A 14966-nucleotide genomic window follows, 5' to 3' on the forward strand; every position below is an offset into this window, starting at 1 on the left:
AGTAATGCGTTCGTTACATGACAACATTATGACAGCTATGACATCGTTAATATAGGAATTTTTCAGCTTCTTTATAACCTTATGGAACCGTAGTTGTATATGTAGTCTGTCCTTGATGGAAATGTTGTCATGAAGCAAATGGCTGTATTTGCATTTCCTTCCTCAGTGTTTTGTAAAGTTTCTGGTATGTAGCAGTCACTCAGTAAATGTTTGTAGGAAGAAGAGATAACGTTATAATTTCTTTTTTTTTCCAATTCAATTCTTTCACAGACCATATATTAAAAAGAGTGAAAAATTTGTCACATTTTGGGATATTTCCAGAAAACTTGAATTTTTCCACTTAGGCACATGGAAATATTAAATTTTTGTGCACCTTTTCACTTGTGCTTGCTTCTAAATTGCTTTTAAACTTATCTTCATTCCAGTGAATAACATGTGCATCACATATATTTATTTCTAGTTTTTAAATAATTTATCTATATATGCACACACACATATATATACATATGCAGACCATAGGCATATACATGCATTTATACACATATATAGTGTGTGTGTATACATATATATACACATACACATTCATATAAAGCGTGTATGTATATGTGTGTACCTGTGTGTATATATTATACACTGTTGAACTCATCTGGTATTTATGAAAGTGATTCCAAAATATCTCAATATCACTTATTAAATGATTCTTCTCAATTTTCTGATGCTTTTTTAATCACATAAAAAACTTCTTTATATACAAGTCTGTTTCTTAACTACTTAGTCATTTCCAGAGATCTTTTATTGTTTTTAACTAATATCACAACTTTAAAATAAGATCCACTGTTATGTGCTTGTATATAAATATACACTTTTGTGGTTTTAAAAGTAAGGCATGCTATTTTAGAAAAGAGAAAAAAATGAAAGAAGAAAATAAAATCAGGAGCAATTTCATCTTATTAATATTTTGTACTATCAATATTATATTTCCATTATTCATATGCATATAGACTCAGACACACATATGTACATGATTCTGTATTCATCTGTGTCTGTGATAAAGTGACATATGAACACATTTGCATATGTACACATGTGTGTAGTCTAACAGATTGTTTCATTGACTCTTCATCCTGGGAGCCCAAAGCCTGAGAACCCAAAGCCTGAGAACAAAATGCAGGCCTGTGAATCCCCACATTTTAAAGTGAGCTGCAGAACTGTGTATGCAGGACTTGGAAGGTGAAGGTCCTATAATTGATGCCAGCAGTATTAGCTAGTTTCCCATCTTGGAAGCAAGGAGTGAGTGTTCTTTAAGTGCTAGGGCTTTTCTTTCACTTCAGGTCAAATAAGATAAATATTGAGAAGTTAGCAAAATGAAGAGAGAAGATTGTTTGACAGATGGTTGTTAACCATATTGTGTGAATTTTTAGTCCCTGGCATTATGGGTTAGAGAAGTTGGGTTCCTCTCCCTCCCTTCAAGTTATGTGATGGGATCTTCAAGTGATCCATTTGGAGGTCTTGCCAATGAGCTGTGGGAGTTGGAAGAAAATATGAACTGGCCGTTGATCCATATCTGCAAAATCCAAAGGTGAGAGGCTGTGACTAGAGCTTCCTTTTGCCTGGGGTAAGTTATATTGAAAGAAAACTGCACTTCTGTCAATAGCAGAATGAAGATGTGGGTTCTCTGAAGACATGGTGTGAACTTGAGAGATGGAGAGGGACCTTGACTAGTGGATATATTTCCTGAAATAGAAGCACTGAGGGTGGTAGTAGTACATTCTTAGCCTTAGTCAAAGAAACTTGTGTGGTTCCCAATGGGATGGTTTCCCATTAATCTGAAGAAGTGGTCTTTGAATAAAAGGGTTAGGTTTTGACTCCTGCTGTTTCAACATTACAAAGATGTTAGTGATTCAAGAGTGTGTATCCTTTCTTCTTACTCCACTTTCTCCCAAGGCCCTAAGCTAGAGAAGTCAAAAAAGAAAAGTTAGTGCGTGGATGCAGGAGTTGAAGAGAGCCCATCATTAAGCAGCCAAACATACTTGCTTCTCTTCTGTAGACTTAAAAATCTCAAGTGGGATTAAGCTACAGCAGGAAGACATCTTGACTTAGAGAAGGATTCTGAGCTTTGTTAGCATGCTAAACTGAGCTGGAGTCAAGTGGATTTTTATGAACCATGTGCTCACTAAAGACTATGGGATTTCCCCATGATTTTATGCAGAGTTAGAATAACTACTAGTTCACAGAGATTTGAAGGGATATAAAAGAGTGAGAATCAAGGTGGCTCTTGTATATACATTATCAAGTTCAGCTTACTCAATAAATTGCTGATGAGTATGCATGCATATGTGTTCTGCGTACCAAACATGGGTATATACTATATATACCCATGTATTTATGTGTATCTATATATATTAGTGTTTATGTGTACGTATGTGCAATGCAGTTATCTCCAGTCATTCTTTGAATGTCAAATTTTGCTTTAGTGTCTAAATAAAATCAAATAAGCTCTTATTTTCATATAATTTTGGCAATGCTTCCTCCATTATTTCCAAAAAGTTATGTAGGATCTTTATGTTTTCTCTTTTTGTCTCCTTTGCTTTCTTGCTGTTTACTCTTCTTTAGTTTTCAGTCACCTTTGATCATTTCAATACAGGTATTCCAACTGCATAAGGTTGCTCTCTGGTCTTTAGTACCTCAAACTGTCAATTAAATTTGTCCTTTTTATTTTTTAAGGAACCACTAAAAATGCACTTGTAGGTGAACATAAATTTGGTGAAGGTTTGTTGATAATAGCTAGGAACAGGAAGTAAAAGTTCTAATCCCTAATGACTGATGGCCCTTAATTCTAAACCTTAACCTTCTTCAAGGTTTTTCATCTCACAAAATCAATGCTTTTCTACCCAGGATCAACCCACATTGGTTTTTTGCCTAATAATGATGATAATATTAATAAAACAAATGCATTAAAATGCTCATTCTCATATTTAGTTCTATACTTCTAATCTTAAAAAGCTTTACTTGCCTTGAAATCAGATCCACTATAATGTATTCTAAATTTTTATTTTCTTCTTTAACCTTTTATCTGTGAAAAAATTTATTTTGCATATAGTATGGGTGAGGATCAAACTATTTTCATAAATGGTTAATATATTTCCCCAGTACCACATATTGACTAAACAATTCTTTACCTGTCTTTTCTGGAAGCAGTTTCTCAACTTTTTACTCTGTGCCTTTGATTTACCTAATTGTCTTAAACCAGTATCAGTTACTCACAATGTAGGACTTTCTAGTACATCCTAATATGCATATGTATTAGGTTGGCGCAAAAGTAATTTCAATGTCGAGAACTGCAATTTGTTTTGCACCAACTTAATTTTTTTCTTCTTCTCCTTGGTATTAATCTTTTTTATCAGTAATTACTTAGATTCTCAGCTTCCTGTTCTTTCAAATGAGCCTGTAAAACACTTTATTAACTTCTAAAAAAATCTGGTGAGATATTTGATTGAAATTATATTAAGCATATTAATTTAGGAGAATTTGAATTTTTATGATATTTGGTTTTCCCATCTTTGCAAATGATTTTGTATTCTATTTAGCTAAATCTTCTCATGAAAGCCATGTATATGTTTTCTAACAATTTCTGGTGTACTTCTGACATACCTATAAATGCATGTTGGAGATATCAGGTCATTTTCTTGAGCATTAGGAACTTTCAATGCTGTGGAACTGTCTATGGTACAGAATTTATATTCTCACATCTGAATAAAACCAAATATTACGTATTATAACATGATGAGACTCTGCTTTCAGCCAAGTCTTTCTTCCTGCAAATATCTGTTGGTTATTATATTTTACATACTGTTTTTTTGTATTACATTGTCATCAGTAACAAAACTCCTCAGTAAATGGTTTGATACTCCTCTTAATGTTTACCTTTACTTGGAAGTAAATGATACAGGTAAATGATCAGGTAAATGTTAGAGCATTAAGAGTACTATAAAAATAGAGCAAAAGGAGAAGGACTAAGAGTTTGAGGGGTGTAGAATAATTTCTGAAAGAATGTCAAGGTGTACCTTACTGAGAAGATGACAGTTGTACAAAGACATGAATGGGTAAGATGAAATATGCATAGTGAGAGGAAATGTTCCAGACAGAGGAAAGAGATAATAAACACATTAAGGCAGGACTGTGTCTAATGTGTTCAAGACAGGCAGAGCCAGGCATAGTGGCACAGTCCCAGCTACTCAGGGTGCTGAAGTAGAAGACCAGCATGGACAACATACTAAGACCGTGTATTAAATAAAAATGATTCAGCCAGCAGGTCAGAAGGCTGAAATATTGTGACTGAAATGGATAAAAGGAGATGACACCAGAGAGGAAATTGGAGAAGCAGATTGTTTAGGTCCTTGAGGTTGTTGTCGTAATCTTGGCTTAATTTTTCATGAAAGATGAAACAATTAGAGAATTGAGTGGAGAAATGCCATAAACTGACTTACATCTTAGAGGGCTCATCTTGGCTTTTGTGTTGAGGTTAGACACTAGTGGCGCAAGAATGGAAACAGAAAGGCCAGTTAGAAGGACATTGCCATCTTGATACTGTCATGGGCTAGGAGGATAGCAATGGAGATAATAAGAAATGGTTAATTCTATATCTGCTTTGAGTGCAAAGCCAAAAGTGTTTCTTTCTGGTTGCATTTTCCCTCTTATTCTCCTTAAGTAATCTTCATTTTATAACTTTTCCAACTCTGACTTAAAATTTAGCTTATTTCTACCTGGGTCCTGTTATTAACAGAATTATCTTCTTTTAGGCTTTAAATATGATGCCTTTTAGGGGGGAAATGTTGAAAGTTTAATCTGGAATTAGATAATGATAGTGAGAAAGCCAACAACTTTATCTGGAAATTTGGAGAATATGGTTCTCGTACTGACTCTAAATAGTTTGCTCTGTGGTCTGGGATAATGTTAGTGTCCTTGCTTATAAAATGAGTTTAGAGTAAATGATCAGTACTATTTCTTCTAGCAAAATATTCTACCAATCTGTGATTCTGTACTTATGCACTGGCCAGTTAAGAGTTGAATAATACATTTTAAACAAAAAATTTCAGTTGAGTTCCTTGAAATATCAACAGGTTGCTTTTTCATAGCTGAAAAATTTTAAAGACAAGAAACAGCAAGTGAGCCTGTGGTATTTTGGGGAATGGTAGTCTTCTTGGTGACACTCCCTGTAAGTTTCTTTGTCCTTGGCACCCAAATAGGAGCCCTTATCTATAATGCTTGATTTCATGGGGCCTGCTTTCGCTTCTTAATCCTGCATGTAGTAGAAACTTGGTTCCTGTTTTCATCTTTTCTTACTTTCTCTGGGAGGATTTTCCCAGGAACTGCCTCTGTTCAGAATCACAACTCCTCCACTTTAGTCCTGCATTTCAAAAACCTGATTTACTGTGGTTGTGTTATTCTATTAGATATGCACGTGGAGGTTCCCCACCAGCTTTTTAATCCATGTGATCTTAAAGTTTTCCCTTGTTTGTCACTCTTGTTGAGATTCCTCTTCATGGCTGCCAAATCCATCCCAATGTTTCCCCAACTGGGACCCATTGTCTGCACATAGCTTGTCCCTGTTCTCTCCAGGATCACACAATGCTTTTGATTTCGTGCAATAGTGCAGGCTATTCCTTCCTGAAACTAATTCAATTTGTTTTCAACCAAATATCACAATACTGTTTCCCTTATCTCAAGGGGTTACATTTGTGACTCTATTTGCCATTGAGAAATGAGAATTTAGATGTTGAGAGGCTGTGGAGTGAAAGGCGGAAATGGCTTGTTTTTGTAAATGGAAAGAAATCTACCCTCATTTAGCTAAAAGCACAACACTTTTCTAATCAAGCATTTGACATCATGACCAGGCTTGGGAAAAAGTGTACCTGTTCACTTATAATTGGTTCTGCTCACAGACGCGCTTTCTCATTGTCTGTGCAGCTACAGGAAATATGGTTAGTAAAAGCACATGTCAGCCTGATTGAAGCTGTTCTTTAAAGCCCTGCCAGACCATGCTGCAAAACTGTTATTTGCTATTATGAAAACTAAATCTCGAATCATGGTTAAAAGGTAATCAGTTTTAGGGAGAGTGGCCTGTATAGGCAGGCAGTAATTCAGCTTTGATTGGCAACATGAGTTTTTCAGGGAATGGTTAAAAATGAGGAGCATTTTGAAGGCCAGAAACACAATCCAAAATGATGATTCTCGGAATTTTTCTAACATCAGGTTATTGGTAAACTATATTACAAAATTTTAAAATCATGTCTTTCCCAGAAACTATAATAATAAAAGATAGTGTTTTTATACATTTCTTATTTGACCCATGTAACATAACCTGTGAGATAGGTATCATTATCACCATTTTTATAGCGAGAAAACTCGCCCAACGTTCCAAGGTTTACAGTGTCATGGCCATCCTGTCTCTCCGGTCTCTTGCCAACAGAACACAGGTACTTATGGTCCCATGATGCCTACTGTAAAAGCTGTTTAAGAGTGTCTTTTTCAACTTCACTCTGCTTTTGTTCCTTATGTGAACACTATGTTTATTGTTTCTGTCATTGACAGAGCAATACTGATGGCAGCGGCGGTCCACCTGGAATGGCCGCTGCCATGACCCTGGCTACAATGGGGGAGGCACAGCCAGGGCTGAGTGCTCCATAAAACTGGTGGGAGCTGGGAACAGGTGAAAGCCATGCCCTCTTCCAAGTTGGAGGGGCTGGAGCCCTGTCCTCCCAGGCGCAGCTGTAGCAGAGCAGCCAGCTGTGGACCCAGGCATCTCTGCACTCTCAGGGCCCCAGGAAACACCCTTGACGCTCCAGGCTGGAAAGTGCCTGCTCTCGCTGCCTGGCCTCTCCCCACTCCCAGTGCCCACTCCAATTTCAGAGCAAAGTTGTGGCCAAGTCTGGGCACTGTCACGACCCAGCCAGGTGTGTGCATGCTAGGGGCAGCACTGAAACACCAGCCTCCTATCACCTCGGCCCCCTCCAGATTTTGGGTGCCCACAAGCATGGGAGGGAGGGTGAAGTGGGGACTAAGGGTGGCTCGGTGCAGTCCTGCAGGCACCCCTTGGCACAAACAGCCAGAGTGCCATAGGCACCATGGACAGCAGGTTAATGGTGGTAGGATGCAAAAAGGCTCCTGGGCAGAAAGGAACGGGTCCCCAGTAAAGCCCCACCTTCAGGCCAGGGATTTGCTGAAGCCTGCGGGAGGGTTGCCATGGAGTGAGAACTTAACAGAGCTTTCTCTAGGGCCTCCCATGACTGCTCATGGGCCAATGAGCACCTACTTTCTCCCCTCTTAAGCCCATAAAACATTGGACTCAGCCAAACTTGGGCAGATGATGAGATGACCTGCCTGCAGAAAGGAAATACCCATCGTGGGTCTCCTCTCTGCTGAGAGCTGAGTGGACAATAGGCAATCAGCCTGTGGAAAGGAGCTACCCACTATGGGTCTCCTTTCTGCTGAGAGCTGAACAGACGTTGGGATGATCTGCCTATGGAGAGGAGATAACCACTGTGGGTCTCCTCCAAGCTATTCTGTTGCTCAATAAAGCACCTCTTTACCTTGCTCACCCTCTACTTGTCTGCATGCCTCATTCTTCCTGCATGCAGGACAAGAACTTGGGACCTGCCAAATGGTGGGGCTGAAAGAGCCGTAACTCAGACAGGGCTGAAATACAATCCTTGCTTGCCATGTTGCAGGCAACAAGAAAAAGAGAAGAAAGAAGGAGAGAAGAGCTTCAGCCCTTCAGACAACCCAGACCTGGGAGCACCCTGAGCCAGGGCTGTGACACCCTTTTTGGGGTTCTGTGGTTCCTGGCATCTGCAAATTTCTGGGTGCCACCACGTTCCCTGGTGCCAGCCATGGAAGCTGCTTACAGTACGCCTCATCCAGCCACAGTCTTGCAGGGAACCGGTGCCTAGAGCTGCCCACCCTGCTGCAGTCAGAGTGCCTGGCTGTGGGCAGTGTCTGGACCCCATGCTTGCTCACTCACACCCACCTCACCACTCTGTGCTTACCCTTGGCAGGCATGGGATCCAGCTTTGTAGCACAAGCTGAATGCAACCTGCCTGGCTGAGTGGGCACATCAAGCCCAGTGGGCCAAAGCAAATTCAGACAAAGGCACCACCGGCCACAGAGGTTTCTGGCCATAAAAGCGACACCTGAAGGATCCTATGAGAAGAGCATCTTCCGTACAGAATGCTTGTAAAGACAAAATTGGCAGAAATAATATATGTCAAAAAACATATATCAAAAGAAAATTAAGATTACCTCACATAAAAGATAATTTAATTTTCGTGTTTCATATGAAAATGTCATGATTTAAAATAAAGTTGTTTCTTCTAGGTGAAAGGTATTGTGATCAGGTACATCAATAAAAAGTTTAGAAACAAGTGCATTTTTATTTTCATCCAAAAACTGTGTTGCTGACACTGTTGGAGAGACAGAGGTTTGTTTCTTAGTTGTCTCTATAGTTCTGTATGCTAACCGGCTAAACCAAGACTGAGCATTAAGCAAGTACATCTGGATTCTATGGTGACATTACTATCAACTTATTTTTTAATTTCGTAAAATTAACATAACTCATATCTTCCCTATCTTCCTTTAAGCAGATTTAGGTTTCTAGATATTCCTTATTTTACTCATGAGAATTTTCCTGTTTAGATCAAGTGATTTTGACCACCATTGGCTGGAATTTGTTAGTGTTTAATTATTTCTTTTGATGCTTTATTTGGTATATTAATAATTATGTTCATGTCATATCTCCTTCCTAGACTGGGATATTCTGTACACCTAATACTATGTTTTCAATGCATGCCTGACTATCTTCAAAGGATTTTGAAGATAGTCTTTAAGTCTATCCTTAAATAGTCTTTGTCTAGTGTTGAACGAGATAACACATTTTCACACTTGAAAAATCTCCCAGTGAAAACATTTGAATTATATATAGAATTCATCCAGTTTCAGTGCAAAGCTAAAAAGCTTTAAGACTTCTAAGCTGCATGCTAATGGTACTCAATTGTTTATCAAATGATCTTTCAGTTGGTTGGAATATGTAGATGTCACAAAAGAAAACCATCAAAAACACCAATTGCTACCCAGGACAGGTAAGCCATGTAGGATATTATAGGACACTGAAAGGACTCTGATTTTTTTCTAGATGCATATGGAAAACCATCAAAGGACTTGGGGCATAAATGTGACAGGATATGATTTATATTTTAAAAGCATCACTATGGCTCCAAGAGGGTCCTAAAGGATTAAGATCCATGTTGGTTAGGATACTGAAGCTTTGTTCCTACAGTGTGATCTAAATATTCAGGCCATTTTGTTTTGATTTTGAAATTTACTTGAAAAAAAATATATACTTTTTATTATACTTTAAGTTCTGGGATACATGTGCAGAACGTGCAGGTTTGTTACATAGGTGTACACCTGCCATGGTGGTTTGCTGCACCCATCAACCCGTCATCTACATTAGGTATTACTCCTGATGCTGTCCATCCCCTACCTCCCCACCCCACAACAGGTCCCAGTGTGTGATGTTCCCCTCCCTGTGTCCATGTGTTCTCATTGCTCAACTCCCACTTATGAGTGAGAACATGCAGTGTTAGTTTGCTGAGAATGATAGTTTCCAGCTTCATCCATGGCCCTGCAAAGCCCATGAATTCATCATTTTTTTATGGCTGCATAGTGTTCCATCATGTATATGTGCCACATTTTCTTTATCCAGTCTATCATTGATGGGCATTTGGGTTGGTTCCAAGTCTTTGCTATTGTGAACAGTGCTGCAATAAACATACATGTGCATATGCCTTTATAGGAGAATGATTTATAAGCCTTTGGTTATATACCCAGTAATGGGATTGCTGGGTCAAATGGTATTTCTGGATCCTTGAGGAATCACCACACTGTCTTCCACAATGGTTGAACTAATTTACACTCCCATCAGCAGTGTAAAAGTGTTCCTATTTCCCCACATTCTCTCCAGCGTCTGTTGTTTCCTGACTTTTTAATGATCGCCATTCTAACTGGCATGAGATGGTATCTCATTGTGGTTTTGATTTGCATTTATCTAATGACCAATTATGATGAGCTTTTTTTCATTTGTTTGTTGGCCTCCTGTCTTCTTTTGGATGTATCTGTTCGTATCCTTTACCCACTATTTGATGGGGTTGTTTTTTTCTTGTCAATTTGTTTAAGTTCCTTGTAGATTCTGGATATTAGCTCTTTGCCAGATGGATAGATTGCAACAATTTTCTCCCATTCTGTAGGTTGCCTGTTCACTCTAATGATAGTGTCTTCTGCTGTGCAGAAGCTCTTTAGTTTAATTAGATCCCATTTGTCAATTTTGGCTTTTGTTGCCATTGCTTTTGGTGTTTTAGTCATGAAGTCTGTCCATGCCTATGTCCTCAACGGTATTGCCTAGGTTTTCCTCTAGGGTTTTTATAGTTTTAGGTCTTACATTTAAGTCTTTAATCCATCTTGAGTTAGTTTTTGTATAAAGTATAAAGAAGGGGTCCAGTTTCAGTTTGCTGCATATGGTTAGCCAGTTTTCTCAACACCATTTATTAAATAGGGAATCCTTTCCCTATTGCTTGTTTTTGTCCGACTTATCAAAGATCAGATGGTTGTAGATGTGTGGCGTTATTTCTAAGGCCTCTGTTCTGTTCCATTGGTCTATATAATCTGTTTTGGTCCTAATACCAGGCTATTTTGGTTATTGTAGCCTTGTAGTATACTTTGAAGTCCGATAATGTGATGCCTCTAGCTTTGTTATTTTTGCTTAGTATTGTCTTGGCTAAATGGGCTCTTTTTTGGTTCTACAAAATTTAAAGTAGTTTTTTTTCTAATTCTGTGAAGAAAGTTAATGGTAGCTTGATGGGGATAGCATTGAATCTATAAATTACTTTGGACAGTATGGCCATTTTCATGATATTGAGTCTTCCTATCCATGAGCATGGAATGCTTTTCCATTTGTTTGTGTCCTCTCATTTCCTTGAGCAGGTGTTGTAGCTCTCCTTGAAGAGGTCTTTCACATCACTTGCAGGTTTTATTCCTAGGTATTTTATTCTCTTTGTAGCAACTTTGAATGGGAGTTCACTCATGATTTAACTCTCTATTTGTCTATAATTGGCATATAGGAATACTTGTGATTTTTGCACATTGATTTTGTATCCTGAGACTTTGCTGAAGTTGCTTATCAGCCTAAAGAGATTTTGGGCTGAGACGATGGGGTTTTCTAAATATACAGTCATGTCATCTGCAATCAGAGACAATTTGACTTCCTCTCTTCCTATTTGAATACCCTTTATTTCTTTCTCTTCCTGATTGCCTTGGCCAGAACTTCCAATACTATGTTGAATACGAGTGGTGAGAGAGGGCATCCTTGTCTTGTGCTGGTTTTCAAAGGGAATGCTTCTAGCTTTTGCCCATTCAATATGGTATTGGCTGTGAGTTTGTTACAAATAGCTCTTATGATTTTGAGATATGTTCCATCAATATCTCGTTTATTTTTTGAGAGTTTTTAGCATGAAGTTGTGTTGAATTATATCAAAGGCCTTTTTTACATCTGCTGAGATAATCGTGTGGTTTTTGTCATTGGTTCCGTTTATGTGATGGATGACGTTTATTGATTTGCATATGTTGAACCAGCCTTGCATCCCAGGGATGAAGCCGACTTGATTGTGGTGGATAAGGTTTTCGATGTGCTACTGGATTCAGTTTGCCAGTATTTTATTGAGCATTTTTGCATCGATGTTCATCAGGAATATTAGCCTGAAAATTTCTTTTATTGTTGTGTCTCTGACAGGTTTTGGTATCAGGATGATGTTGGTCTCTTAAAATGAGTTAGGAAGGAGTCTCTCTTTTCCTATTGTTTGGAATAGTTTCAGAAAGAATGGTACCAGCTCCTCTTTTTACCTCTAGTAAAATTCAGCTGTGAATCTGTCTGGTGCTGGGCTTTTTTTTTTTTTTCTTTCTTTTTTGGTTGGTAGGCTATTAATTACTGCCTTATTTCAGAACCTGTTATTGGTCTATTCAGGGATTCAACTTCTTCCTGGGTTAGTCTTGGGAGGGTGTATGTGTCTAGGAATTTATCCATTTCTTCTAGATTTTCTAGTTATTTGCATGGAGGTGCTTATAGTATTCTCTGATGGTAGTTTGCATTTTTATGGGATGAGTGGAGATATACCCTTTATCATTTTTTATTGTGTCTATTTGATTCTTCTGTATTTTCTTCTGTATTAGTCTGCTAGTGGTCTATCTATTTTGTTAGTCTTTTCAAAAAATCAGCTCCTGGATTCATGGATTTTTTAAAGAGTTTTTCATATCTCTATCTCCTTCAATTCTACTCTGATCTTAGTTATTTCTTGTCTTATGCTAGCTTTTGAACTTGTTTGCTCATGCTTCTCTAGTTCTTTTAATTGTGATATTATGGTGTCAATTTTACATCTTTCCTGCTTTCTCCTATGGGCATTTAGTGTTATAAATTTCCCTCTAAACAGTACTTTAGCTGTGTCCTAGAGATTATGGTATGTTTTTACTATATTAAGGTAAATAAGTTAATTGTATTTCTGTAATATTTTGTCTTCTTAGAGAGTAGGGAGGGGTTAGTGAGGATTAAGTGAAATAGCCTTGTCTGAGTATAATTTATGCACTATAATAATGTATTGCCCCTTTAATGATAAAAGAAATAATTTCTGCTGATGTGATCATTTTTGTTGTGCATTTTCAAGAAAATATGTGGGGCTAAAATGTTAAAATAACTTATTTTCAAGTAGAGTACTATAATCTGAAAATAATAATAATTGAGTACCTTCTTACTGTCAGTAAATGAATACTCTCAAAAATTCTGGTGGTTTGAATTAAGGTAATAATTATGAATTTCATTCATTTGTTTAATGAAAATGTCAATATTGGCAAATAAGGCATTTTAATTTTTTCCTGTGGGATGGGAAGCTTCCTTTGTGTTAGTCCTTTAACCTTCCATTATTCAATAACCAAAAGCTGTAGAATAAATCAGGAAAAGTCACTAGGCTGGTGTCAATCCCTGGATCTGATTATTGAGAGGCAATTCTCCATGAATACTTTCAGATTACCACATAGTCCAATTTTTTGAAGAAAGACCACTGGCAAACTTCGTTAAAGTATGGTTGAATAGCAAATATGTCTTGGAAGATAGAGATAGTAGGTTGCTTCAGAGAGGTTTAGAGACATCTCTCCTATCAACATTTGCTAACATCTCAGAATAAAGGACTCTCCCTCACCTGAGGAGAGGATGGGTCAATGTGCCAGCCAAACTCCAAGTGTTATAGTTTTGTGGGTCCATGGTGGTATGCTTACTCTTTTTGTGCAGGATAACCTTAGGCTGTCATAGCTTCCTCAGTGCTAAGATGCTCTGTGAATATTCACCTATCTGTTTTCTAATCTAGAGACTTTGTGTTTATTGCCAGAATAGTATCTATCTATCTATCTATCTATCTATCTATCTACCTATCTATCTATCATCTATCTACCTATCTACCTATCTATCACTGTGGCAGGCTGACTTTTTAGCTTATAGGGTTGGTATTTAGACTTAATTTTAGATAATACAGATGTCATTCCTTTATTAACCTCATGCCATGCTGATGTTTGTAATGATGAGAAATGAGAATCATTTTATGGTATCCATTGTCAAAATATTCTGTATACCATGTGTTCTCTATGATATATTCAAAAAACAGATCATGGTAATAATATGTGTACAGTAAAGAGTTCTTTACACACACTTACTTGCAGGACAGTTGAGATAGAGAGATGGGAGCATTTCCTCGGTGGCAGTGGTAGGTTTGAATTTCTTTAAAATATATCAGGATAAGGTGATGTCATGCAAAGAACATGGTGACACGGGTGCAGCAGGGTGTCAGCTAGGAGCAAACTAGATTCATCTTGGCAGACCTAGTGGACTAGTGATTTCTGATGCCTTCTATGTGCATGAGTAGATCTATGCAAGTTTTCTGGCTAAAGGAAGAAGGTTGTGTGTGCATGTGTTTGTGTATGTGCATGTGTGTGTGTGTGCGTGCGCGCGTACGTGCACATGTGCAGGCAAGGGTGCTGGAAAAAGACAAAGATAAACAGAAAAGTTGGGAAAATTTAGGACGTGAAAAAATAACCTATATTCTTGTTTGCCACAATTATATCACAGCCTCTGGAAGATGCAATGGTTAATAATTGCTGCTCATTCTTTGATATGGCTTTTCCTGGGGACAGTATGGAGTCAGCTCAAGTAAAGACAAGTCCTAGAAAGGGTGCTTTTTCAGGGAGATTCCTAACAGTTAACATAGTGGCAATGCTCTTGGAATCAAGTCTTTTTGAGGAGCTCCAAACCCAGTGTCCGGTTGCAAAGTTGCTTTTTTTCACAGCTACTGTGATTGTAAGACTGCTGGTTTTCAAGGCTATCATGGAGCTGAGAAGAATTGCTATACGACAATTCAAAACATCATAAAGCTCACATTCTTATCAAGATTTAGTCACTTTTCTTTAAAAAAGATTTCTTTTTAGTTAATTTCTAGAGTTCTGCACAAGTTCATTCTGACAAATTGTGCTAGTGGTCATTGTTTTTATGCTGAAATAGATTGTCAGAAGTCCTTAGCCTGCCATTACTAACTGTTGGTCTTGGGCAAATTATTTAACCTCCCTTTTTCTCAATTTTCTAATTCATAAAACAAGCATAGTAACATGCCTCAGAGAATTGTTGTGAGGCTTAAGAAAGCTCATTCAAGAAAAGAACTTAGAATAGTACCTGGTACATAACGAATACTCACACAACACTGGCTGTCAGTATCACTATATTCATTTTAAATACTTAAGTTTAGATATAAACAAACCTACCCTTTATTTTCCCCAAATTTTGGTTTTATATTCACTTTTTATTTTTTTGAATTGGTTTATCTGTT

The 14966-nt window shown here is 37.7% G+C and overlaps 1 protein-coding gene across 3 annotated transcripts in view; it reads left to right on the top strand.

Annotated features, from left to right (window-relative positions):
- THEMIS (thymocyte selection associated) overlaps positions 1 to 14966 on the top strand; it is a 203236-nt gene that overhangs the window by 109114 nt on the left and 79156 nt on the right. Inside the window, exon 5 of one of the 3 annotated variants that reach the window (XM_033235526.1) lies at positions 8055 to 8365. The exons of the other annotated variants lie outside the window; for them this stretch is intronic. Within the exon in view, the coding sequence (XP_033091417.1) occupies positions 8055 to 8075 (21 nt within the window). The 3' untranslated portion in view covers positions 8076 to 8365. Of the gene's footprint in view, positions 1 to 8054; positions 8366 to 14966 lie in introns of those variants that run through there. 3 annotated transcript variants of the gene reach the window in all.

Source organism: Trachypithecus francoisi, unplaced genomic scaffold, assembly GCF_009764315.1.
Source record: "Trachypithecus francoisi isolate TF-2019V2 unplaced genomic scaffold, Tfra_2.0 Lachesis_group15, whole genome shotgun sequence".
Taxonomy (NCBI): Eukaryota; Metazoa; Chordata; class Mammalia; order Primates; family Cercopithecidae; genus Trachypithecus; species Trachypithecus francoisi.